The sequence below is a fragment of the Cinclus cinclus genome, chromosome 3 (genome assembly GCF_963662255.1).
Source record: "Cinclus cinclus chromosome 3, bCinCin1.1, whole genome shotgun sequence".
In the NCBI taxonomy this organism is placed as follows: Eukaryota; Metazoa; Chordata; class Aves; order Passeriformes; family Cinclidae; genus Cinclus; species Cinclus cinclus.
The window spans coordinates 3300045-3325975 of NC_085048.1; the positions used below are offsets into that span (position 1 = coordinate 3300045).

Below are 25931 nucleotides of genomic sequence, written 5' to 3' on the forward strand. Positions count from 1 at the left end.
CACACCAACACCATTCCCTGGGGGTCGGGGGGACACAGACCTCCCTTAAAGCCCCTTCTTCCCGGCTCGCTTCCATCCTTACCCCTTCCCAGCTCTGTCTCCGGCTTCTCTCCCTTTCCTCTGCCGCCTACCCGTCTCCCGCTGTCCTCCCAGGGTATCAGTCCTTATCTGCTGGTTATCTCTTCTGCTTCTAAATTCAGCCCAGCGGAGGGGTTCAGCCGGGGGAATCTGTTGGTTAAACCTAAAGCAGTCCCAAGAGTTATCTCTCCGGCCATAATTCCCGCCCCCCGCCACATCCAGCCCTTCTCCCTGTGTGAGGTGGTTTTCACGGAATCCTACAATTCCAGAATGGTTTGGGTTGGGAAAGGCCTAAAAGCTTATCCAGTTCTGACCCCCCCTGCCGTGGGCACGGACACCTTTCCACCAGACCAGGTTGTTCCAAGCCCCGTCCAAGAGGCTCCCTCCATGATTTGCAGAGAAAACAGCACCTCAACTCCTCTCATCCCCTTCCCGGACCCTCTTTGGGAAAAGGGTTTCACCCTGACCCCTTTCCACAAGTGGGTTTTGGAGTTTGCAAAGCCACCCGCAAGGCCCTGATGGCATCCCAAGGCCCAATCCCACCCCAAATTCCCCCAGATTTCCCCAAATTCGAAACCAACCCAACATGGGGTAAAGCACCCCTTTCCCCCACCTTGTCCCAAGACTCTGGGACATTCCTCCCCATTCAGACCTACGGTATTCCCAGTCCCCACTGGGTCACCCCACCGTACTGCCAGCTTCTCCCAATTCCCCACACGGGAAAAACAGGGGGGAGAAGGATAAAAAACACCTGGGAGCAGGAGTTTTGTGGACGCTGCTTGGGGTCTGCTCCTCACTTCGGGCAGCAGTAATGGGGCTGCAGTGGGTAATGCCCCCCACTCTCCTTTAAGCCCTCCGGGTCACCGTGGCCGGGCTTTAGGGGGTGCAGGCACGCGTGGGGCAGGCGTGCGGTGGGACGGTCGAGCCATCCTCTTTCCTTTCCCTCTCTCACCCCTACTTTTCCCTAATTTAACTCCCCCCCACCCCAGTCCTCCTCAGCCTCCTCCCGCGCCCACATCAAAAGTCGGCCCCGGGGGCCATTAACAACTTAAAGCACCGATCGTACCTGCGGGACAAAGGTTTTTGCTCCGGGCCAGAGGAGAGAGCATCGCTGTCTCTCACCTTCCCGGCTGTGTCCCCCCTCCTTTCACCTCCCCCCCTTCTCTAACCTCCTTATCTCCCCGCCCGGGGGGGTCCCGGCCCGGCCGCCGCCGCATCCCGCATCCCGCATCCCGGGCAGCATCGCTCCCTGCTCCCTCGGGGGTGTTGGAAGGGGCGGGCGAGGGGGGGGGGGAGGGAGGAGGAGACTGACCGAGGGTTTTAAACAGCCCAGCCTCATGGTGGAGGGCGGGGGGGGGGGGCGGGAGGTGATGGATGGAACCCGGTGGGAACAGCTAAATCCAGGCGGGAGCTAAATTTCCCCTCCGGAGGGACCTGGACTTCTTGCTTGGGGTCTGGAAGAGGCGGCGGGACCTGCTGAAGGTGGGGAAGGTGGGCGGTGGGGAAGCGGGCGGGGGGAGGGGGGGCCGGAGGAAAATCGCATCGCTGCTGGTGTTTTGGTTTTTGGCTGGAAGGCTGCGCCCACTCGAGACCTCTCCGGGGAAAAGTGGAGCCGAGGGTTTTCCACACGCTCCCCATCGCTCTGGATCGCGGCCGGGGAGCCGGCTGGGCTTTGGGGAGGCCCCGCACGAGATGTACCAGAGCTTAGCCATGGCAGCCAACCCCGGCCCTCCGGCGTACGAGGGGGCAGGTGGCTTCATGCACAGCGCGGCCGCAGCGTCCCCGGTCTATGTGCCCACCACGAGGGTCACCTCCATGCTCCCCAGCCTGCCCTACCTGCAGAGCAGCGGTTCCTCCCAGCAAGGCAGCCCCGTCTCCAGCCACTCCATCTGGACTCAGCCCGGAGCCGAAAGCGCCGCTTACAACCCTGGATCTTCTCACCCTCCCGTGTCACCTCGGTTCTCCTTCTCCACCAGCACCCCCATCCCGGCCACCTCTTCCCGGGAAGCGGCGGCGGCTTACAGCAGCTCCTTGAACCTTTCTGCTAACGGGAGGGAGCAGTACAGCAGGGGCTTCGGCAGCTCCTATTCCAGCCCCTACCCGGCCTACGTGAGCCCCGAAATGGCCACGACCTGGACTTCCTCGCCCTTCGACAGCCCCATGCTGCACAACCTGCAGAGCCGAGGGACGCCCGCGGCCGCCCGCCACGCCAACATCGGTGAGCACGGGGCTGGGAGACGGGAGGGAAGGTTTCGCTCCGTTACCCCCCAGATTTTGGGGCACGCAACCCTCTGCGCGTAGGCGCAAAGGGCAGGAGGGAGGAATTTGGAGTATTTGGGTCGGCGCTGTCTGAGCGGCCTCTCTGGCTGGAAAACGTTTAGGGTTCTTATTCTTACTTATTCTGCAAAATCCACAACATCCTCAAAGGTCACAGTCTCCAAAAAGTAAATGGAATTTAGGGCCGGCACGGAGCGGCAAGGAATGGTGAGCCGAGCTCTGGAGCGAGGGCCTGCTGGCTCCTCCAGTAGCTCCGAGGGGATTTACGGGGATGACTCTGATGGGGATGACTGTGGGATGTAGGACCACGACGTTCCATGGACATGCAGGCAGCCCCTTCCTCAGCTGGCTTTAGGTGTAAAACTGGCAGAATTAAGAAATCAAAGTTGGGTCCATGAATTCCAAATCTTCTGCTCGGGTTGTTTTACGTTCTGACCTTTTAAAAAGATTTTTGGAGAGGTCAGTTGGGCTACAAAAAGGGAGAGCAGAGAGAAATTTAGAGCAGAGGTGGAGAGGTGATGAAGAAGGATTAAAAGAAATTTATCCACATTCATAATGGCGCTTTTTGGGGAACTCAGACACATCTGAACAACAAATGCCTGGTATTTCAGAGTCTCCCTACCCCAGAAAACCTCACCCTGATCTCCTGTGCCGAGTCCGGCCTTGGAGCCTTTAATTTCATTAAATTCCTTCTGGTTCCTACAATGAATGATTGGTTCAAATGGCTTAAAATGCTTAAAATGCTGTTTTTATATTTCATGGGGTGGAAGAGAGATAAAAGGGGAGAGAAATGCAGGCACATCTTTGCATCGTGTTTTCATAAACCCTTTTTTTTCCTTCCCTCCTCCTCTCCATGAAGGTATTTCAAAGAAAACACCTCAAATTTGTCTGCAGATCTATTTTACGATTGTGTTCTCTGACGCGAATTTTGGAGGGTGATCTTTTTCCATCGTGTCCAGCAGGATTTGGGTTGTCTTTAGCATTATTTTAAGATGTTAAAAAGAAGGAAAGTTTGGCATCAGCGAAGGCTTGGCCTTGCCAACATCTTGTGCTTTTCTTTAGGTGCTATGAAATTTCTCAAAACGAGAAACAGAATAAGGATAAAATTTTAGCCAATCAGACAATGCTTTTTTGGGAAGCCATGAGAAGGTAGATCACAGAGGAAAAAGTCAGGGTAAATTAAACAATCAAATATTAATTGAATATTAGTAAGCACATATGAATATTTGTATTTTATCATGGTGCCATCTCCTCCTTGGAAAAAAAATAATCACCCTTTTGCGGTGGTTTCAGAAGGGCTCTTAATAATAAAAATAACCTAAACCCAAATTAATGCGAATGAAGAATTGCAGTTGCAGAAACACCCATCAGCTTTTAAAGTGTCAGGGGCTGAGCGTGGGGATTTGGGGGTTTTGAACCTGGTGGTTCGTGCTGCTGCTCCGCATTTTGACGGCAAAAATGGGGTTTTAAATAGCACCACTGGGGAGAAGGGATGAGCTGAGACAGTCCAGAAAATGGTTTTTAATGAGGGAGGAAGGAGCCGGGACTCTTCTTCACGGCCAGGTCCTGACTCGGGTGCCGGATTCTCGGCAGCGCGGCCGAATCCGCGGGGTTCATTAGCGCGGGGCTAATTGCGCCTCTGCCTTGGAGATGGAAACGGATTTTAAAACAAAAGTGCTTGGGTTTGGGTTAAAAAAAAAAAAAAAAAAAAAAAGCTGGTGAGTTTAAAATGGATTTTCGGAAGGCATCTCCTCCGTGAAGCAGTTTAAGGTGCAGACCTGCCCCGTTCTCACTTCTCCCGCAGTCGGGACGCGGCCGCTGCCGGGTCCCTCCCTTGAAGCCAAGCGATGCTTTGGGCATAGAGGGGATTGATTCATAGAGTGAAGCATATAGAGAGGCTGGCTGTGGGGTTCTGAGCAGGGAAAAGGTTTTATTTTAATGATTTTAAGGGTAAAAAAACCCTGAAAAACTGAAGGCGCTGAAAGATCTTGTGGGGGGGACACCGTCGTGGATTGCTGCCATCACAGACTCACTTTAATCCCGCATCCGAGCCTGGCCAGCACCTGAGAAATCCCTGCCACGGTGAAGTTGACTTCTTCTTTACCTTTTCTTAGGGCTGAGAGTAATTTTATTCTCTGCACAGCGAGGATTCTCAAGGTGGAAACGCAATCCTTTTAAATCGAGTGGTATTTGCCGAGCTCTCGTTTTCATTTTTCCAGAGAAATAACCACGACCTTCGTGTAGTCCTAAACGCAGAGCAGCCCTGGGGTCATTAAATTTTTAATATCATTTTTTAAGAAACAAAGATCAAGTATAGGCAGGTGTAGCTGAGTATGTTGACACGAATTCAGACTCTATGCAATTGGGCACGACTTTTTTCCCCCGTTTTATGTAAATATATCCCCGTAACAATAAAGCAACACACAGAGAAAAAAAGCTTAGTGAAAATGCATTCGAAAAAAATATCACTAAAAGAAAAACAAATCTTGTTTTTCCCTAAACTGAGGAATTTTGGCTTGGGTTAAACCGTGGTATAAAGCACTGGGAAGAGCGGGTAAAACATAGGGACCAGTTTGAAAATCTTTCCCTTGTGTGAGTTCAAAATGCCAAATTTGGGCTTTTCAGGGTAAGTTTGGTGACTGATTTCATTACCCTGAAGAGCAGGATCAGACCCCGTGGTCGAGGCAGTGAACTTGCCCCAGGCATTGCCTGGGATGGAGTTACTGTGAATTCCCGACTTAATGAGGCATGAAAAGGACCAGCTGCAGAATCCGCTCTCAAAAGACTTCCCCTCCAGCACCAAAAATCTCTTGAAATCGCTCCCAAAATTAGCCTGGATGGGCAGTTTGGCTCCTGCCCTTTCCCCAGGCAGCGGGGATCGGGGATGGAGGGCGGCGCGGGGGTCCGAGCGCATCCATCCCGCAGCCTCTCGCTGCCTCCCGGATCTTTCCAGGCTAGGGAAGGACGCTCAGATCCCAGATTGCCATCCCCCTTCCCTTTTATTTTGCTCGCAGAGAGGATTTTATTTTCGCTGTGGCATCGCGGAGGTTGCTGTGGTTGGGGATAAATCGAGGCTGTGGGCATTCCTGATGGGTGCTTTTTGGGATTTTTTTTTTTTTTTCTAAATCGAAGTCAGGGCTCCTCAAACAGGCGCTGCTGGAACACAGCAACAGCATCTGGGAAGATCAAAGCCCGGAGCAGACACTGGGTTGGAAAATGTCCTTTCTGCTGCTGGTGAGGGAGAGATTGGGAACCAGATCTTAAGCTTTCCCACAGGGATGCTAAGAGATCTGCCCTGTCGCATCCCGGGGCTGACATTTCCAGTGATTCATTGGCATTTGTTACAACCCTCTGCCCTACAAGCAGCCTCTGACCTTCCCCGCGCACCAAAGGACAAGGTGGCTGGTCCCTGCGGGGTGGCAAGAGATGAGGGGGGCCCAGCGTCGTCCTGTCCCTGATCCTGGAGGGATGGGACCCTAGGACGCAGGGATGGGGCCATAGGACAGAGGGATGTGAGTGCAGGAAGGCAGAAAAGGCTGTGGGACACCGGGAAGGGGCTGTGGGACACCGGGATGGGGCTGTGGAACACTGGGAATGGGGCTGTGGGACATCGGGAATGGGCTGTAGGACACCGGGATGGGGCTGTGGGACACCGGGATAGGGCTGTAGGACATCAGGAATGGGCTGTAGGACACCGGGAATGGGCTGTGGAACACTGGGAATGGGCTGTAGGACACCGGGAATGGGCTGTGGGACACCGAGAAGGGGCTGTAGGACACCGGGATGGGCTGTGGGACACCGAGAAGGGGCTGTGGAACACCGAGAAGGGGCTGTGGGACATCAGGAATGGGCTGTGGGACGTTGGGAATGGGCTGTGGGACACCGGGATGGGGCTGTGGGACATTGGGAAGGGGCTGTAGGACGTGTCTGCATTTTCCTCCATCCCCGTTTCGCAAGCGCCGCATTTCTCACCTCAGCCCCGCGGGCAGGGAAGGTTCGCCCAGAGCTTTGTTCCCCCCCTCCGGGTTTGAATCCACCTTCTGTTCTCCCTCCTAATTTAATAGTCACCCTTCAGTCTGGGATTTGGGATGAAACCCACAGAACCAGGGTTTCTAATCTCCGAGCAAGATCAAGCTTGAACACACAAGTGTTTATTCCCCTCTCCAAGCCCCCAAGCAGTAGAATTTAAACTGCAAGTAAATCAAAGATAATAATAAAAATAACACCATCACGGGCACTCTGTCACCCCTATTAATAATTCAACTCCTTACTTAAAAATTGCACAGTATTGCTAAGTGTAACTTAGGTTGCACAAAATAGCCATGGGGTAGTATATAATAGAAATGTTTACAAATTTTTGTAGAGCAGTAAAACTTAAGGCAGTGGATGGTTGTGCTTAATCTAAGATTTTATTAAACCAGGATTAATTATTTTTCACCCATCCATGTGCATTTCTTCATCTCTGTAACAATAACAGCAATACTTTTTTTTTAAAGAGGCAACTTATATTTTGATCTCTACATGGTTTTTTTGCCAGAAATTTAAAAGGAAAGAGGTGAAATTCTTGGATACAGATGCGGGTTTATCAGGCAGAGTATTCCAAACGAAATCAGGCCCAATCCTGACAACTCTGTGCTCTTCTGATGCTGGGAAAACCTTGGCTTGGCTGGCAGAAAGGGGCTCCCCAAAACTGGTTCTCCCAAATGCAGAAGGATATTTTGAAAGGGCAAACCACTTCACTCTGAAAATTTAAGGATGTATGGAAAAAAACACCAACAAAGCACCAAACAGCAAATAAAATTCCAAACTGTGTGAAAAAAAGTTGCATTTTATGAGCCTGAAGGTTGGCAGCCTGCTGTTTCTGGGGGAGTATATTTGCAGGCTATTAAAATAAAGGTGCAATTTTAATGAAAATTCAATTTAAAAAGATTGTGTTGTCCCAAAACCTTCAGAAGTATTTTTTCTCATTGCCTCAAGGCTCCGGGCTGAAACTTTCGCTCTTTGAGCCCTGCAGAGCTTTGGAAGCATATGGAAAAAAATAGGAATGCAAATATATCAACTGTGAGAGGTTTTATTCACAAATCTGCACATCAGTGCGGTGTGTCCTTCCCTCCCTGCAATTTTCTTATTGAAAAGGAGGTGAAAAAATGGGATTTTTGGGGCTCTCCCCCTGCTTGGTTACGCTCCTGGGGATTCACGGGGCAGAGAAGTCGAAATCTTGGGTCCTTCAAGGTTTTTGCAACCCAAGTATAAAATACTTAACAAATGGTTTGCTTCCCCTTTGGGGCTCATTGCTGGCTGCAGGACCAGGTGTGAATATACCTGAAGAAGTGAGTCCATAGGCTTAGGAAAGAAACTTTTGCTGATGTTGGGAGGGAAAGGCAGAAACGCAGATTTTTGCTGCACCAGCCACATATTTCGGAGATGTGAGATCCCTAAAAACACAACTACAGTGCCGAAACTGTCCGGCTGTAATGGCCAGGCTGGGTTGTTACAGGTCCGAGGTGCTTTGGAGTGGGGAATGTGTGCAATTATGCCTGCAGGATTGCAAAAAGGGAAATGGGAATATCTGGAAATGCCAAATATTCACCTTGTCGGGGGGGTCGGAATCCGCAGCTGCAGTCTGGCAGGAAGGTGTAAATTCGCCTTTGGTGTGCGAGTGTGAAACTCTGCTTAAATAACCAAGGAAATAGGTGAGAATTTGCTCTGACCTCACATATTAACCCAAATTATAGAAGCAAATTTCATTATAAGGTCGCATTGAGGGTTGTTGTATCTTTTTTTTCATTTTAAGAAAAAACTGGTCTTTCTCCTTCATGGGACGGAACTCTTGCAGCTGTCTACGATCACATCCCACATTATGGCAAAATATGAAAACCTCTCCCGCCTTTCCAAGTTTTCCTCACATCATCGGTCACGGTGACCGGGCCCGAGCTGTAAATACATCTGTAATGACAAATTAAACCAAATTATCTACCAGGCCTGAGCACCGAGGGCTTTCCACACACGGGTGCTTGCACTTGTGTGACAGCCCTTGAAAATAATTCCAGCACCGTTGGCACGAGTGGCATTAAAGGCTCTTTTGAAAACTCCCGTGTTTTCAAACCTACTCCAAGAATGTTGGTTTTTTTTCTCTTTTTTTTTTTTTTTCCTTTTTTGTTCCTTTTTTCTCCCTTTTTTCTCTTTTTTTCCGGTAGCTCCTTGCTGCGGGGTACGTTGAGTTCACAGCATTCCCCACGCTCTTGCACCTTTTAAAACGCTTGTGGCGCTCGGCAGCGATTTCTATTTCAATACGATAAGCTCGGGCTGGATATTCTCACCCCCCAACAAAAGAACTGGCGGGTGCTGGGTCTGCTCCAAAAGAAGAGCCAGGCAGAGATTTTCCAAGTTGGATGCAGATCTGACCCTGCCATCAGCGCTGAAATGTTTCAGCTTTGGGATTTTGGCAAGACCTGGATTTTAAAGCCAAATTTGGGGCAGCGTCAACTGGAAGCAAAAATAACATTTTATTTTCCAAGAAGTGCCCAGTGATTAATTTTTTTTTTTCTCAATTACTTGCTAGCACAGAGGGTTTTTTTGCTTAATGAGGTGGATAGCTAACTGTAGAATGAGTCTTTGCTCGGGTGGAACAATTTGGGTATTTCCAATGTCTTTTTGCTTTCTCTGCTTTTCTAAGGCCAAACCTGCTTAGGTTGTTTAGGATAAGCCATCCCTTAAAAAACAGATTCTGTATGGACTGAGCCAAAGAAAAAAACAACCTCAAAAATACCCACATTCCATGCTCAGAGCTGAAGCCATCCCTGATTTAAGTTACAGAGAGGTTCACTGGGAGCTGGTGCAGGATCAGGCCCATGCAAATAGATTCCATAGGGGAAGAAGCTCAGCCCACTGCAAATTACATGGGAATTTACATGTGTTCTCAGGGAGGTGAAAGCCCAAAATCCAGTGAGACTTTCCTTTTTCTCCTGAGAAGTGGCCACTTCGTTTATACGCTGCAGCATGAAGGAATTAATTATGTTTTTTAAATTATTTTTAGTCACCCCTAAAGCTTGTGAGTCCCTTATTGGAGCCAGCTGGGCTCGAGTCGCTCACACCAGCCTTGGGAGAGACTTGAGAATTAATTTTGTTTGTGAAAGAGGAAAAGAAATAACTCCTGGAAAGCTAAAAATTAATAATTTTTCCAGCAGAGGTGGGGTGAGGGCAGCCGGATGAGGGATCCCGCAGGGCTGTTCTCTTGTCTCCACCAGGGACTGGTACTGGATTGCTTCTGAATCTGGGATAACAAAATTGCTGCCTGGAAATGCTTCCTCCTAATCCCTGGGAATTAAGTTGGTGTCTGCCAGGAGAGCATTTCAGGAGAGGTCCGGTGGTGGGACACCCTTCCCTGCTCCTGCTCTCCTTCCCAAAGCTCAGCCCTTTTCCACTTCCACCACGGTGGATTTTCAGGGAGCTGGGATGGGGCTGGGTTCCCATTGCCATCAGACTCTCCTGAAAGGTTTAATACCCAAATTTGGAGACCGGGAGGGAGAAGGAGGCCGTGCCAGTCCCTCCGAGCAAGATTTTGCCAATTATTCCTGGTTTTTCCACATGGAGCTCCCTATGCCCATAACATCTAAGCAAATTCCAGGCTGTCCTCTTACCTCGAGGGCCTCCTTTGGCTCTGCAAACACCTCCAGAGACATATCCCTCTTGCTGGATTCCCAGCTACCCACCCCTGGCTGTTGCCAGCCCTCATGCTTTGGTGCATCTCAATTTTCCTTCAAGCTCCAGCTTCCGGAGTCCTGTTATCTTATGTCAGGCTCTGCTCTTTCAGAAATGGAAAGAAAAGCTTTCCTGGATAAGGGAGAGGCTGGAAAACCCTGATTCCTTCATGCTGAAATCCTAGACGAGGCAAAAAGAAAAAATCTAATATTTATTATTTAAACTCCTATGAGCTTCCAAGCCAGATTCTTGGATTTGCAAGCCAGGGAGCCACCATTATTCAACATCCAGGGCTCACAGTGCTGGAGCTGTAAAAAAAAAAAAAAAAAAGAAAATCAGCGAGGCCCTGAGCCCCAGACATCAGGACTCCTCTGAATGACGTGTGGTCCCAGATGTCTGAGATTATTTTGGGAAGGGAGTGCTGGCCCCAGGGGATGCCTGCCCAGGGGTCTGGCTGCTGGGAAGGACTCTGGGTTGGGACATGCCTGGCTGGTGTGGAGCATGAGAGGGGCAGCTGGTTTGGGGAGGGGGGGATGTCTTGTCCTCACACTCCCCTGGGCTGGGATGATGCTCTGCATCCTGGGCAAGACTTTTCCCATGTTTCATTACTTCCCTGGGACAGATGAGTGATGCTGCAATTTATCCTGCCCCTCTGGACAGAAAGATTTGGGATTGAGGGTCTTTTCGCTTCCCAAAATAAGTAGGACCACAAGCAGGAGGGTGAAGTCTCCCTCGCATCCCCTTCCCTTTGCCTCGAGCCAGGGAAGGGTCTCTTGCCTGCTCTCCCCAAGAACTTCTCTTCCCAAACCCACATCCCAGTCAGGCTCTGCCACCTCCCTCCACACAAATCAATAACAACGGGTGAGCAGGTTAATTATAATCACAGAATAAACGCCGCGGTCTCAAAGTTCACCCAACTTCAGCAGCGTTTCAAAACGAGCGGACGGCGCCAAGAAACTTTCATTGATTCCTCTGGGGCAGGTGTGGGAGTTTGAACCTGTCCCCAGGCTGATCTTGATTCCAGACCTGCTCAATTTTCCTCCTTATCTCGACTTTCGCCTATCTTATAATGCCTGTTATTTTAGATAAAAAGTCCAATCAATTGAGTTAGAAAAACTGCAAGTTATATGTGGCCCTGATAAGTTTGGTACCTGCCGTTTTATTGGCCTGGGCTTCGAAGTGACCTTTGCAGATGCTTTATCATCCCCTCCTCCCGCCCCACTCGGTGGCTGAGTTGACTTAACATTCAGAATAACTAATAAAAGAGGAAAAGAGAAGGGCCAGGGGTTAGACAAACTCACTGTCCCCTGTAACGTGATGAGCCGTAGTAAACACCTTTTTGTTTGTCCCTGGCTGGAGTCCCGCTGGGAGGCCAGGATCTGGCCTGGCTTGTGCTGGTGTAGCTCCTCTGAGTGGGATTTATCAGTGGAGCAGCTCCAGATTGGAGGCAGAACTTGTGTCTAAAACAGTGAAATTATAACAAAACTGGGACATGGGTGTGGAGATGTCAGTATTGGTCAGTGCTGTCATGCTCAGAGAGGGATTGGAGACATGTGGAGCAGTCCTACATATTCCGTATATTCCTACCCATGCTATAGACATGTTTTATATTTATAAAGTGAGAGGTTTCAATATATCACATATGTTTTACACATGTAAAATGAGCTTTTAAAAACATGTATGTGTGTGCATTTGTGCACATGTATATCAATATATATGCACACGCCATTCTATATAGCTAAGTTCTATATGATCACAGAATACTAATTTTAACAGCAAAACCAGAAAGAATTGATTGGAGACAATTCCTAACTTGCTACGATGGCATTCTCAAGGACAACCCAGGCATCCCTGCCTATGGAAGAGGGTCTGGAACTAAATGATGTGTAAGATCCTTTCCAACCCAAACCATTCTGTGATTCTAGGACATGCTATGTGTATAGATATGAACATATATGTTTATATATATGTATACCACATGCAGACAAATATAATAACAATAATACAATTGACTGTGCTCCTACAGGAAAGATTTTGCCTGTTGGCTTTGGATAAATGTCTGTCTTTCTGATCTGGGGAAAATGAACACCCCAAACTTTGAGTTTCTGGAGTTGCAGGACTGCAGAAATGCACATTTTCAGAACCCTAGCAGGACAACCACCTCAGCAGTGACTGAGAGCATGTGGATGAGGCTTTGGAATGCCCAAGGATGGACATTCCCCCATCTCCTAATGAGAACCCAACAGACCATAATCTTTAATCACTGGTGAAGAATCATCTTGGTGCTGTGCAGAGGCAGGAGCTGGACTCAATTATACTTGTGGATCCCTTCTAGCTCAGGATATTGTGTGATTCTGTGACAGTTGTTTGCCCCTGGCATGGTCCAAGCACAGACCATCTCAGCCTGTGCCCAGCATCTCCTGGTGCAGCTCCTGGGAAGAAGTTTGGATGTGTCTGGGGTGTCAGAACATTTGAACATGGCCAGACTCTGCTGGCTGGGCTTAGGGTCAGGCTTCACCATGTACCCAGTAATTGGCCCAGGTTCACCAGTTACCCCATAGCCATAAGTCCAGTTCCCATGGCTCAGCCAGAGAGCAGCAGCTTGGCAGGACTCCACAGCACACCTGCTTGTGGTCCCCTGTGGGGACACCAGGAACAGCTGCACATGATCCACTACCTGTTCCCAACTCAGAAACAGCTGCTCAGGAGAAATCATGGCACTGTAAATCCCAAGCTTTTCTGATCCTCTTCATTTTTTCCCCACTGTTCCTTCCCTGAGGCCATCGAAGAAGAGTCTCTTTACAGGCATTTCTACTTGGAGATAGGCCAGATTTCAAGGAGGGCAAGGCTGTAGCTCTTTTTTCTTTGACTAAAGAGAGAAAGACCATTTCCAGGTGCCTCCAGCCAAGCAGACCCCAGGCTGTGGCTAACCCCATCTTGCCCATTCCCTGGGCTCTCCATGCTAATCTGAGATTTGTTAAAAAATATTTGGACAGTCGATAAGCGGAGGAATCTCCTGTTTATCAGAGGAGCCTGTGATATTTACAAGTGTAAGAACTACAAGGGGGAGTAAGGAAGGGGAGGTCACCTTGGTGGGTGGGAGTTCACTCAGGCACAACTTGACAGTCAGCAGAAGCTGCTGTAGGACACCAGGTTGCTCTCAAAGAGGTGGCCAAGAGGCTCCCACCAAAAGACCCTCAGGGATGTCTGCATTCTTGTCTCATTCAGAGCAGGCTGTGCACCTTTGGGATGTGGGACATGGTCCTTCAGCGTGTGTGTGTGGACTGTCTCTTCACTCAGCCCTGGGACAACCACAGGGATGGATGGCTTGGGCCCTGGTGTACTGGAGAGCTGTCTGTGCTTTTCCAAGCAGCCAGGCTTGTCATTCCCCCAGCTCCTGCCCCTTCCTAAAATACTGTTTAGATCTGATTTAGAGGACACCAGCTTGTTTCCACCCACCCTTCTTCCATCCCTTCCTTGTCTCCAGCTGTGGCTTTTGAAAGTTGTCCTCTTGCCCCCCTCCAGTGGCACTCCTTGCCATGGGGAAAGGACAGTATCACCACGAGATGAAAAGCCTTGCTCAAGGGCATCCTATTGCACAGCCAAGACCGAACTCCAAGCCAGTCCCAGAATTTGCCCAACCTTCCCATCGTGGCCCTCCTGCACATGATCTCAGCTGGTCCTTTGGCTGCTTCCACCTCCACCGTCCTTCAAAGAGTGGAAAACATATCCATGAAAGAAAGGAGTATTCCCGGCTGCTGGCAATGGTGTGTGCCACAGACCTTGGCTTGCTGCAGGCAGAGCAGGGAGTGCTGCAGGGGAGGGACACAATGTTCCCTTTGCCTTGACGTGAAACATTTGGCCTGGGAAGGGTTGCACGGGAAATGTCTCACCGTGGTGTTTCGCGAAGCAGGGGGAAAAGCAGATTTCTTTGCCTTCTGGAAAGCCAGACTGTAGGGTGAATATTATAAGTAGGTCTTTATGTTTTCAGAGGGAAAACTTTTTGGCCCAGGCAGCTAACTGGGTACACTGCCATTTTCTCCACCACAGACGTGTCAGATAAACCCTAAAACTTTCTGGGATGGCATCAAGCCATTTCTGTGAGGCTGCACAACGATTCTTTTTTCTTGAAACCGTGTTTCTGGCTAAGTGTGGGGAATTTACCTGGTTCCCCACTTCCTGCAGGTCCTCAATCACACAGGTGACACCTTCTGTTAATCCAGACCAGGGGAGAGCAGGGAGCCACATTCCCAGAGCACCCAGCCCAGTGATAGGCACTGCTCAGAGAGGCATTGTCCTGCTCTCCCTGTGTTTAGATCCCGCTCATCTCTAAAACCCTGGGTGAATCTTCCCCAGATTCTGTCTGAGAGGAAACAGGAAGAGAAGAGGGAGCAGAGGGGGAGAAGCCAATGAGCAAAACCTGTTTTTACAGAAACATCCTTGGCTCCATTAGCTCCGTCCTCCCTTTCTGATCCCACCCTGCGTGCCAAGCTGGTGATGTCCCCATGGACAAAGGAAACACTCACTGAGAGTTTTCCTTTGGCTACAGAGCTACCCCATGCATAAATTTGGGCATCTAAAATCTGAAGACACCCCCTGCCCATTCCTCTTTTGTCTCTCCTCTTTTTTTTCCCCCTTCTCTGCCACAATCCTGGACCAACCAGCACTTTTAACTGGGCTGTGATCTGACCAGAAACCTTTTGGTGTTTTCCCCCTTGAAACTTCAGCCTCTGGAATCATGCAATTCATGGAAGCACCTCAACCCATTCCAAAGAAATAGAAGATGTGGCTTTCAGCTTCTCTAGCTGCACCAAAATTCTGGTTTAAAGGACCCTAAATAGCTTGGGAGAGTAGGAAGGATTTCCAAACTGCCACATTTTAATGGGAACAGTTTTGGGATTTGGGACAAAGTGGCTGGGAATGGTAGATCTTGTTTCCCCTGCCATGCTGTTGTGCCTGTCCCTTGAAGAAGAAGGTGAGGGTGTCCTGGGTGGGATTCCAGGGTGTCCATGTCCTTTGCCTCAGCTGCGAGTGCCCCTGAGAGTCCATTTGGGGTTTGTGTATACACAGGATCGTGGCTCTCACCTCTTATCATAACAAATTGTTTTAGGAAACTGCTTCTCTGCTGGGAAAACTGCTCTCAGGCTCTGTTTAGAGCCTGTAAGTGGCCTGGCTGTGTTTGAAGGACAGTTCCTCCTTTGCTGAGTTGCTTCATTGGGTTGAGAAGATACTTCTGCAGGGGGAACTGTTGATATCAAATATCTCTCCAGCTGTAAACAAAACTCCAGTGCTATATTAATGGAAGTCTCTTTCCATCCAGAGAGGCAGGAGGGGGCTGGAGGGAAGTAGAAGACAACCTCATTGTTCCTCATGCAGGAAGGTCTGACCCAAACCAGGGTAGGGAGGGCTCTTTGTCCCCTTCCACAGGATGGTTTGGGAAGAGAAATTCATAAATTGGATACTGGCTCTGAACTGAAGGATTCAAAATCCCTCCTTTTTCTGTTATCATTCCTTAGGGTCCTGATCCATCAGGTTTATGCATTCAAGACAAACTCTCCTGTGCAAACAGATTTAATCACAGGCACAGAATGGTTTGGGTTAGAAGGGACATTAAAGCTCATCCAGTTCCACCCCCTGCCATGGGCAGGGACACCTTGCACTGTCCCAGGTTGCTCCAAGCCACCATCCAACCTGGCCTAGACCACTTCCAAGGATGGATTTCTAAAGAAAAGCCCAATGGTCTGGATTTAGGAATGGATGTATTGCCAGGCTGGCAGAGTTGGGGTTTGCAGAGATGGTGGAAAGAAGTCACTTCAAGCCAATCTCCAGGCTCAAGCCTTGGGGTGAGCTGCAAGTGAGTATCTGGTTCTCCTGTTTGGGAAAGCAAAATTCCTCAGACTTTCGGTGAGCCAGAGGTGCTGGAGGTGTGGGCTGGCAGGGCAAGCTCCAATCTGCTTTTCTGATGACCCCAGCATTGTCCGTACAGGTCAGTCTCAGTGGATGTGAAGGACCCCTCCCAATGACCAAGTGTCATGAAGGGCCACATCCAAGAATCCTTTCTTCCCCACCAGACCCCAGTGCCCCACTCAGGAGTCACTCCTGGCTCCCTGGGGACTGGATGTCCCATTGTGGAAAGTATTTCTGACATGAGCGTACTCAAGGCCTCACCCAAGATTAGGAGGCTGTTGTGCAACACACAAGTGACATTTCCTGCCCTGGGGACCTTGCAGCACCCATAAACAGTAGATACGAGAGAAAAAGAAATCTTATTTTTACACAGCAAGTTGATGACTAGGACAGGGATGGGACACAATCCATCCTCTCCACTGGTCATTCAGTGAGATTTCATGATCTGCCTTCATGTGAGAAGCTGCTTCATTGACTAAAGACAGGCTTTAATGAAGAATTAAGTAGAAGGCCATCAGGATTAGCCAACACCAGCGACCCAGCCCATAAAAAGGACTGAATGATCCCAAGATACAAGATAAGGGCTTGGCAAAGGCACGTGGGGAAGCTGCACATTCAAAGAGGAAGATGAGGCCACTCAGAACACATGAGGCTCCCCCAGCCATGGCCCAATGTCCTTCTCAGCCTGATCAGCAAATCCTTTCCTCAACCCTGTCCCAGTGCTGGCTGTACCTGGCTTTGGGAGAGGGAGTAAATCTTTCCAGCAGAAAGGCCATTACAGAGGTCACCGGATGGACCCATAAATCTCCACTATCAGGCAGCGGCTCCTGTGCCACAGAACGGAAATTATTGCCCTGAGTGTGACTGGGGGAGCCTTTCCTTCCCCCCTCATTGTTCAGGGCTCTCCGGGAGCTGCTCGGGCCATTTGCTGCCTGAATAAACGTTTCCTTTCCCAGCTGCAAAGTACAAGGAATAAGTGTCAGGGGATCTCATAATGCCAGGATTTAGAGCTCCAGCCCTGAGCCAGAAGCCAAGGAAACACTTTCCTGCTTTTTCCTGGGGAGTCTCCTTAATCCCCATTATTAATAACAGTGACAAATTAAACAATTAGTGCATTTGAAGACCTGTAACCTCCATACCCAATTTAGCTCAGCCTGATCCCGGTTCCTGTGGGCTCTGAGCCATGGGAACATTTTGGTTTCCTGGGTCCTGGACACCCACCCATATCAAACTGCATGGGCTGCAGGTCTTCAGGTGATACTTTCTCATTATTTTGTAGATCTTCAGGGTTTTTCAGAGCAGAGGGGATGTGTGGCCAGAAGGACAGCTCAGAAAGCTCCCCTCAGCAACTTCACCCTGGAGTTCAGTGATGTTGTAAAATTATATATAGATATATACATAATTGCATATATAGAAAAAATAATAATTAGGAAAATATAATTTCTTCTAGAAAAAGATCCAGTCCCTTGTTTACCACTTCCTTAGGGCCCAAACACCCTTTGTTCAATAAGTGACACGCACCAAGCCCATATCATCATCTCAACATCCATCAGTGTCCAAGACAACTCCTGTGTCATCCCAAAGCATTCTTTGAAGCAGGTGAGGATATCTCTCCTCCAGGTGATATCTCCCGAGGTCATGGAGCTCTCCCTGCTCTGTCAGGGCTGCAGGAATGTTTCTAATGAGGTTGCACTCTGCAGGTGTCATTTGACTCAGCACTGGGTGGTGGCCCGAGGGGACACACCCGTCTGATATGGGGTGTGATTAGGGAAAGCTACCCATTTCGTGGAGCCTCAGTGTCCCCTGGGAACAAAGTCTGTCCCTTCCCACCTCAAACACCAATGATTCCTGTTTATGAACGTTCACAGGGATCACCTTTGGCTCAGCTGAGAGGGGAAAGTCTCACAAATGTTATTGCCACGGAAGTGGGAGAGGACTGTTGGAAACTTCAACCAGGGAAAGTTTGGATGGGGCTTGGAGCAACCTGGGTTAGTTTAAGGCGTCCCTGCCCATGGCAGGGGGTTGGAATGACACGAGCTTTAAGGTCTCTTTCTACCCAAACTATTCTCTGATTCTATGGAAGTCCCTTGAGATAGACGTTCCAGTCCAAATCCCATGGAAACTGGGGAAAAAAAAGCCCAAATCCCAACCCAAAGACACTGAAGAAATAGGGAAGAATATCAGTCAAATGCAGATGGAAAAGGAGAGATGGTCCAAAGGCAGGTTTACACAGGTCTTTTGGATGTTGATGAGAAACCAGAACTGAAAATAACATGGCACTGGAGCTGGCTGTCCCACTCCTGGGAAAAAAACACTCAACATTTGGCAACAAATTATTCATTGCCAGAAGATAGGAGATTTGCATTTTTTGAAAGGCAGAAATACATCCATACTTGACATGAGGGGCCTTCTTATTTAAGAACTAGTCAAATTCTTAACATTTCTGAGGGACTATTAGGAATTTTCTCCTTTGTCTTTGATAAAAACTTTCATATTTTGTTTTCCTGGTGGAAAAATATCCAAGAAAGACCATATTTTGTAATTAGTCACAGGCACAACTCCAATCATTCAAGTTTTAACTGTTAACTTTTGATTACCTATTTTCTGCTAAATTCTCCCAGCATTATGTCCACAACTCTGTATTGAATTATTTTCAAAGAAGAAAGGATTTTTTAATATGAAAAAAATTACTGCGAAAATACTTTGGCTTTTTCTTTGGAAAATTATAATAAAAAACCTCAACAACTTCTAAGAAGAAGAAGAAGAAATTAAAAAAATTAAATGTTTTCCTTTCTTGAGATTTTTCAAGGAAACTACTTCTTTCCTGACCAGCTGTTCCAATTCCTTCTCTTTTCAAAGGAAGTTTATTTGATCTAGATTTTGGCTGCGACTCAATTATCATTTTAAGGGGGAAAGTAAGGGTTATGGTATCACTGAATCCACGTGGACAAAAATCGCCTGGTGGGATTCCCATCTTTTTGAAACCACCAGAATTGCTCCAGGGTAATGAGATTTTCCTAAGTTGCTGGGAAGATAGTGGATGCCTGCTTTTCTGGTTCCAGAGGTGCTTGGGTACAATAAATTACTGCTCTCTACCATTTCCCCATGGGCACAAGGTGTAATCTCCTGCCATTTTTAGCCAAATCTTCTAGGGAGAATTAGGCTCACGTGAATATTTGTCTCTGTTAACTGGCGCCACTTCATTATTTTTTTTTTTGTCCTTTGGCAGCTTCATGGTTATGCAGTTTCCTGCAGATTTCCCAAAAATAGTCTGGGGAAAAGAGAAAATAAGGCCATGTCTGAACATAACCCTTGCTAGACATCAGAGAATCCACATGAGATTGAGGAACAACTCAGCAAGAAGCCAAATTTTGTTGTTTTGCTCCTCGGGGAGCAATTGTCATCCAGCAGGAAGCTGAGATTTTTGTGTAAAAAGCAGGTGGACAAGCAAAAAAACACAGTGAGGTTCTTGGTTTCTGGAAGGGTTTGTACGGAACGGGGAGTGAGCTGTGTCTTTCCAGAGGATGATGCAGGCGAGCTGTGTTGTGCTGATCTTTGAACCTCCTGGTCCTTGCCACAGCCAGAGGGATGGACTGGCCCAGCCCAGGGCAATTCAGAGAATGACAGGATGGTTCAGCTTGGAAGGGACACTAGAGTTCATCTCATCCCACCCCCCTGCCATGGGCAGGGACACTTTCCACCTTCCCAGGTTACTCCAAGCCCTGTCCAACTTGGCCTTGGACACTTCCAGGGATCCGGGGCAGCCACAGCTTCTCTGGGCACCCTGTGCCAGGGTCTCACCATCCTCACAGGGAAGAATTTTTTTTTTTCTTCTGATCGAACCCTGCCCTCTGTTAGTTTAAATGCATCCCCCATTTTTCCTATCACTCTGTGTCCAATCATCCCTCACATCCCAGCTGCAGCCAAGCCCCAGTGCAGGATGCACCAGGAAGGCAGTGGGTGAATGCAGCAAGCCCTGGAGTATGGCATCAAGCACAACACAGATTTCCACCAAAAGCTGAGCCTGTAACACACATAAATTCCCAACAATTCCTGTTAGCTGTCAGCCTGAGCTGGGGTTTGAATCCCAGAACCACGGAAAGCTTTGGGTTGGAAGAGACCTTGAAGACCATCCATTTTCAACTCCCTTCCACAGGCAGGGAACCTTCATGTTTTACAATGTGGATTCCTGTAACTCAGGAGATGTTTTCTGTGCAGAGGAAGGGGTAAGGCACACAGACCTCCCCTTGGCTCTCTGCAGCCATTCCCCCCAGCAGAGGAATGGGCGAGGAGCATTCCCATGGGGAGCGGGGCACATGGAATGGTTTACCCTGCCTGGCTGAGATGCAGCTGCATGACTTGTGGGCAGTTCTCTGTGGGGTTTGTGTTTATCCATCGTCCCAGAAATCTGCCTTGATTGTAACTAGGGTTGTTCTGCTGCCCTGATCTGCTTGCCCTGGCTATGACCAATCTCAAAAATTGGATAATGTCAGAGCAGAAGGGAAAGGTTTCTATTTCTGTCTCCTGGTATCTGTGTCTCAGCACATCCCTGCTGCCACAGAAGTCCTGCAGCCATGGCAGGGAAAGGAGTCCCTCTTCCCAGTAATCCCACAGGTCTTCCTTGGAGAAGGAAGAGCTGTTTCTTGCAACCTATAAAATCTGTATATTTGTGATTTCTTGAAATGTCCCTTCTAGGCTAAAGTAAGAAGCAGAGCAGTAATTAAAGGTGCAGCCACCTAATTAACTGAGTCTTTTCCTTCTCTCCCATCCTGGCAGCAGAATTTTTTGATGATTATTCCGAGGGGCGAGAATGTGTCAACTGTGGGGCCATGTCCACCCCGCTGTGGAGGAGAGACGGCACAGGGCACTACCTCTGCAACGCCTGTGGGCTCTACCACAAGATGAACGGCATCAACCGGCCCCTGTTCAAACCCCAGAGGAGGCTGGTAAGTCAGAATCACACACATGGGGTGAGGAGGAGGCAAAGAAATCTTGGCCAGATGGAGATTCCAGGGGTGTTTCAACTCCATCTGCCCAGCCGAGGTCCAGACTTTCAAAACAAGCCAGATCTTCTCATGTTTGGGACACTCCAAGAACTTGTACTGCCCAGAGCAGTTCTGCAGACACTCAGCGAGGCAGTGGAAGGGGCTGTAGGACACAGGGTGATTTTGGCATTTGTGGTGTTGGTTCAGCAAAAGCCAGTCTTTGCTTTAGTACCACTGCAGTAGATTTGGAGGAATGGCAACTCATTCCAGTTCCAGCACAGTACCAGCTCATCTTCTCTTATCCACAGGGGTCCCTGGTCAATGCTGGGTGAACCCCTCACTTCATGGTCACTTTTCTGGATACTTTTTTTAGATACTCTGCTCCCAGATCTGTTGGGTGAGGTGAACTCCCCATTGTAGGGCAGGTCAGGGCATCCCAAAGCCTGTGGAGTCAGGGTGGGGTATGCACAAGGAACCTGGGGGACAGGAACAGGATTGTTCAGCCTGGAAAAGAGAAGGCTTTGGGTTGACCTAACTGCAGCTTTCCTGAAGGGAGCCTGTAGGAAAGATGGAGAGAGACTCTTCACAAGGATGACAGGACAAGGGGGAATGGTTTCAAACTGACAGAGCAGGTTTAGATGGGATATTAGGAAGAAATTCTTCCCTGTGAGGGTACTGAGACCCTGGCACAGGGTGCCCAGAAAAGCTGTAGCTGCTCCTGGATCCCTGGAAGTGTCCAAGGCCAGGTTGGACAGGAGCACCCTGGGATAGTGGAAGGTGTCCCAGCCTGTGGCAGGAGGTGGAACTGGATGATCTTTAAGGTCCCTTCCAACCCAAACCATTCCATGATTCTGTGAGCTCAGTGTTGATAATCTGCTGCTCTCTACATGTTTTGGTGAGGGGTTTTGGGAAAGTCTCTGTGTCCCAAATGACATGAGTCCATTACGACAGGCTGAGAAAGTTGGGACTGTTCAGCCTGGAGAAGAAAAAGTCATGTGGAGGCCTCACAGCCCCCTCCAATATCTACAGGGTCCTACAGGGAATCTGTGACTCTTCCTCAGAAACTGGAGTGACAGGAAAGGAGCAATGGGTAGTTTTAAAGAGGGGAAATTTTGGTTAGATATTAGGAAGAAATTTTTACTGTGAGGGTGGTGAGACTCTGGAATAGGTTACCCAGGGAGGCTGTGGATGCTCCAACCCTGAGAGTGTTCAAAGCCAGGTTCAATAAAGCCTTGAACAACCTGGTCTAGTGCAGGTATCCTTTCCAATGACAGGGAAGTGGGACTGGATGAGATTTAACATCCCTTCTAACCCCTTAAAATTCTACAATCCTACAACATTCTATGATTCCATAACATTCTACGATCATGAACCCAAGCTAAAAGCAGCCACCTGAAAGCCAGGTTTCCCCACTCCTTGTTTTCCACGAGGCTCCATCCCCACCCTGCCCTGCCCTTTGCATCGCTCAGCCCTGTCTGTGCCCAAGCACAGCCGTCCTCTGCGAGTGACAAAAGTGACACGGGCAGCCTGAGCGCTGCCAGCAGCCACAGGCACCGAGCGCCCTCTTGTGAATCGCCTTTTCAAACGGGATCCAAGCTGGATCTCATCCCGGCACCCAGGACCTTCCCCTCTCTCAGTTACTGCTTCTAAGGACTGAGCTTTGATGGATAACGGGAAGAGTCAGGCGGGTGTGGGGGACGTGACTTCTCCTTCCTCTACTGCTTCCCAGCTCAAAACTTATGTTTTATATGGCTTCAAGCCTGTTGCTTTCTCCTTTTGCCTTCTGAGCCTCACTAAACCAGTTCATCCAGAAAAGGAACTTTGGGTCTTCTCCCTGCACTAATTCATTAGTGAGAGTCCCTATTAATTATCCCACTTTATCAAGAGGAGGAAAATGCTGCTGGAAGAGTTGGTTTTTTTTTAATCTTCCCCTTGAGCTCTATGAGCAACATAGCACAAAGCCAGTAAGGAAAATGTAACATTTATGGTATTGATAACATTTTCTTGGGATAACCACAATGCCTGGGATGGCCTGGGAGCTGGAAAAGGCAGGATGGTCTGAGATCCAGACACCTTAGTGTAGGTGTGTCTCCAAGTTGCCACTAGAGCTGCTGGAGATCTGGAGCTCTGTTCAGGTGGTGTGGGATTCTGCAGAAAAGGAGGCTCAGGGGGGACCTTGTGGCTCTGCACAACTCCCTGACAGGAGGGGACAGCCAGGGGGGTCAGGGCTCTGCTCCCAGAAAACAGGGACAGGATGAAAGGACAGAACCTCAAGTTGAGCCAGGAGAGGTTCACGCTGGACGTCAAGAAGAATTTCTTCACTGAAACAGTGGTCAGGCATCAGAAGGTTTGGAGTCCCTGGAGGAGTCCAAGGAATGACTGGACATGGCACACAATGCTCTGGTCTGGTTAACAAGGTGGTGATTGGTCACAGGTCAGCCTCGATGTTCTTGGAGGTCTTTTCCAACCTTAATGATTCTATTTCATGTCTCTGGTGCCAACTCAGATGGCCCAGGAAAGCTGAGACCTCCTGGAACCAGTGGAAAGGCAAGAGGGGCAGAAAGAGGCAGACGGACAACTACAAAGGGGTGAAAAGAGAAAAAGCCAGAGAAATAAGACAAGCAAGAGGAGAGGGAGCCCTGAGGTGTGGTGGAGCGAGCTGGTTGGCATGTGGGGTGCTGCTGGTGAGGGCACTGCAGGGCTGAACATGTTTCCTTGCTCTGTTGTCCCCACAGTCAGCATCCCGCCGTGTTGGACTCTCCTGTGCCAATTGCCACACGACGACCACCACGCTCTGGCGCAGGAATGCCGAGGGGGAGCCCGTCTGCAACGCCTGCGGGCTCTACATGAAGCTCCACGGGGTAAATCCTTGCAGTGGGAGGGTGTTCATGGCACCAGGCTGGGGGCTGGGTTCTTTACATAGCTCTGTGCTCTCCTGGAGCTGCTTTTCCTGCTGTCTTTTTGGGTTAAATCCCTGTCAAGGTTATGTCAGGTTTATACCTGCAAGGGGGTGTGCATGCTGGATATTTCTCACTTACTAATTAGGTCCCCTTTGCAAGTAAGTCTTAAAACCTAATAAAACCAGGCCCAGATTCTTCCCACATAAATTCAGACACTTTAGTAAAAAAAAAAAAAACCAAAACAAACAAACAAACAAACAAAAAAAACTAAGTCAGAAGCACAAACAGATGAGTTATAGTTCCGTTCTGGCCCTAAAACACTCAATATCACAGTGTGGTGTGAACTTTTATTCCCATTTGGATGCACATCTTGAATCTCTCTTTGACCAGGGAATTTGGGCTCCATCTTGTTGCTTTCAGTTAAACCAGCTTGACCACAAGTTAGAACTGGAATCATGTTTTCTTAGATGACCTTAAGGACATTCAGAAACCAATGTGCTTTTCTGTTTGGATCCGCAGGTCCCAAGGCCTTTAGCCATGAGAAAAGAGGGAATTCAGACGAGGAAACGCAAACCTAAGAACCTTAACAAAACAAAGGCACCAGCAGGTAAGCACTGAATGAAGGAACTGATTTTATTGTGTCTATTTCTGACCATAGTGCCCTTGAATTAGAGATCCAAGGCCATCTTTAAAAAAATGGGGAACTTCTAAATACTTGAATACCCTTCCAACTATTTTAAGATTTATTTTTTACCACACTAACTTCTGAGTGAGTGGGCACAGCTCTGTGCTGAAAGGTTTTTGGGAAGCGCATGTTTTACCCTCTGGTTTCTCCCAGGCCCATCCAGCAGTGAGAGTCTTACCCCGACCACCAGCTCCACCAGCAACAGCAGCAGCAGCACCACGACCACCGAGGAAATGCGCCCCATCAAAACAGAACCCGGGCTCTCATCTCACTATGGGCACCCCAGCCCTGTTTCTCAGGTACAGAGGGGAGGTATTGGCAGTGGGGAAAAAATGGGAAATAGGATTGTAGACATGAGGAGAGCATCCTCAAAACTTTACATAGGTACTTATAGACAAGAATCTGAAGGGAGGCTGCAGGACAAGGTGGAGAGAGACTACTTGCAAGGGTCTGGAGTGATAGGACAAAGGGGAATGGCTTCAAACTGAAAGAGAGCAGGTTTAGATTGGATATTGTAAAGAAATTCTGCCCTGTGAGGATGGTGAGGCCCTGGCACAGGTTGCCCAGAGAAGCTGTGGCTGCCTCTGGATCCCTGAGGTCAGGCTGGATGGGGCTTGGAGCAACCTGGATAGTGGAAGGTGTCCCTGTCCATGGCAGGAGTGGAGCTGGATGAGCTTTAAGGTCTCTTCAAAACATTCTGTGTTTTAAGAATTAGAAGAAAAGGGAAAGAGGAGGAAAGAGGCTGCCCAGAGTGTCCCACATAGGCTGCAATCTCCAGCCCTGCAGCAAATCCACATTTTTACAACAGCACCAGCCTACACTAAAGGGATTCACATGGTCCTCTAAGGTTTGAAGCATTTTTCACAGCATTCTCCTTTTTTCATAGGCATTCTCAGTCTCTGCCATGTCTGGACATGGATCATCCATTCACCCTGCGATCTCAGCTCTGAAGCTTTCCCCCCAGGCTTACCAGTCAGCCATGAGCCAGTCTCCCCAAACCAGCTCCAAACAGGACTCCTGGAACAGCCTGGTGCTGGCTGAGAACCACGGGGACATCATAACTGCATAACCTGGCCCTTTCCCTATGAACTCCAGGCTGATCCGCTTGAGAGATGAAGATGCTACATAATCAAGTCAATGTTGTCTCCACCTCCCCTGCTTTCCTGACTTCTCTTCCATTGTGAGATGTTCCAACAAAGAAGTAAAGACAACTTATCCAAAGTGTAGGGGAGTTCTTAAGAAATGAACAGAGAAGACTCAAATCTCAGAGTAACTCAAAGATTTGAAGCCTTTCAACATTTTGAGCCTCTCTATTTGACTGTCACCACTTACTACGAAACAGCCAGAAACACAGAGATGAACACAATTCTTCAGCTTTATTTAACATTTGACATTTTA

General features: G+C 48.8%; 1 protein-coding gene across 2 annotated transcripts; it reads left to right on the forward strand.

Annotated features, from left to right (window-relative positions):
• Window positions 1-1770: 1770 nt before the first annotated feature.
• GATA4 (GATA binding protein 4) lies at window positions 1771-25602 on the forward strand. Of its 2 annotated transcripts, none has more exons than XM_062488389.1 (6): window positions 1771-2296; window positions 20740-20909; window positions 23684-23809; window positions 24368-24455; window positions 24687-24832; window positions 25420-25602. In XM_062488389.1, the coding sequence occupies exons 1-6, from the start codon at window positions 1771-1773 to the stop codon at window positions 25600-25602; spliced, it is 1239 nt and encodes a 412-aa protein (XP_062344373.1). The 2 variants fall into 2 exon arrangements, with proteins under 2 accessions (XP_062344373.1, XP_062344374.1); XM_062488390.1 differs by having other exon boundaries at window positions 20743-20909.
• Window positions 25603-25931: the final 329 nt, after the last annotated feature.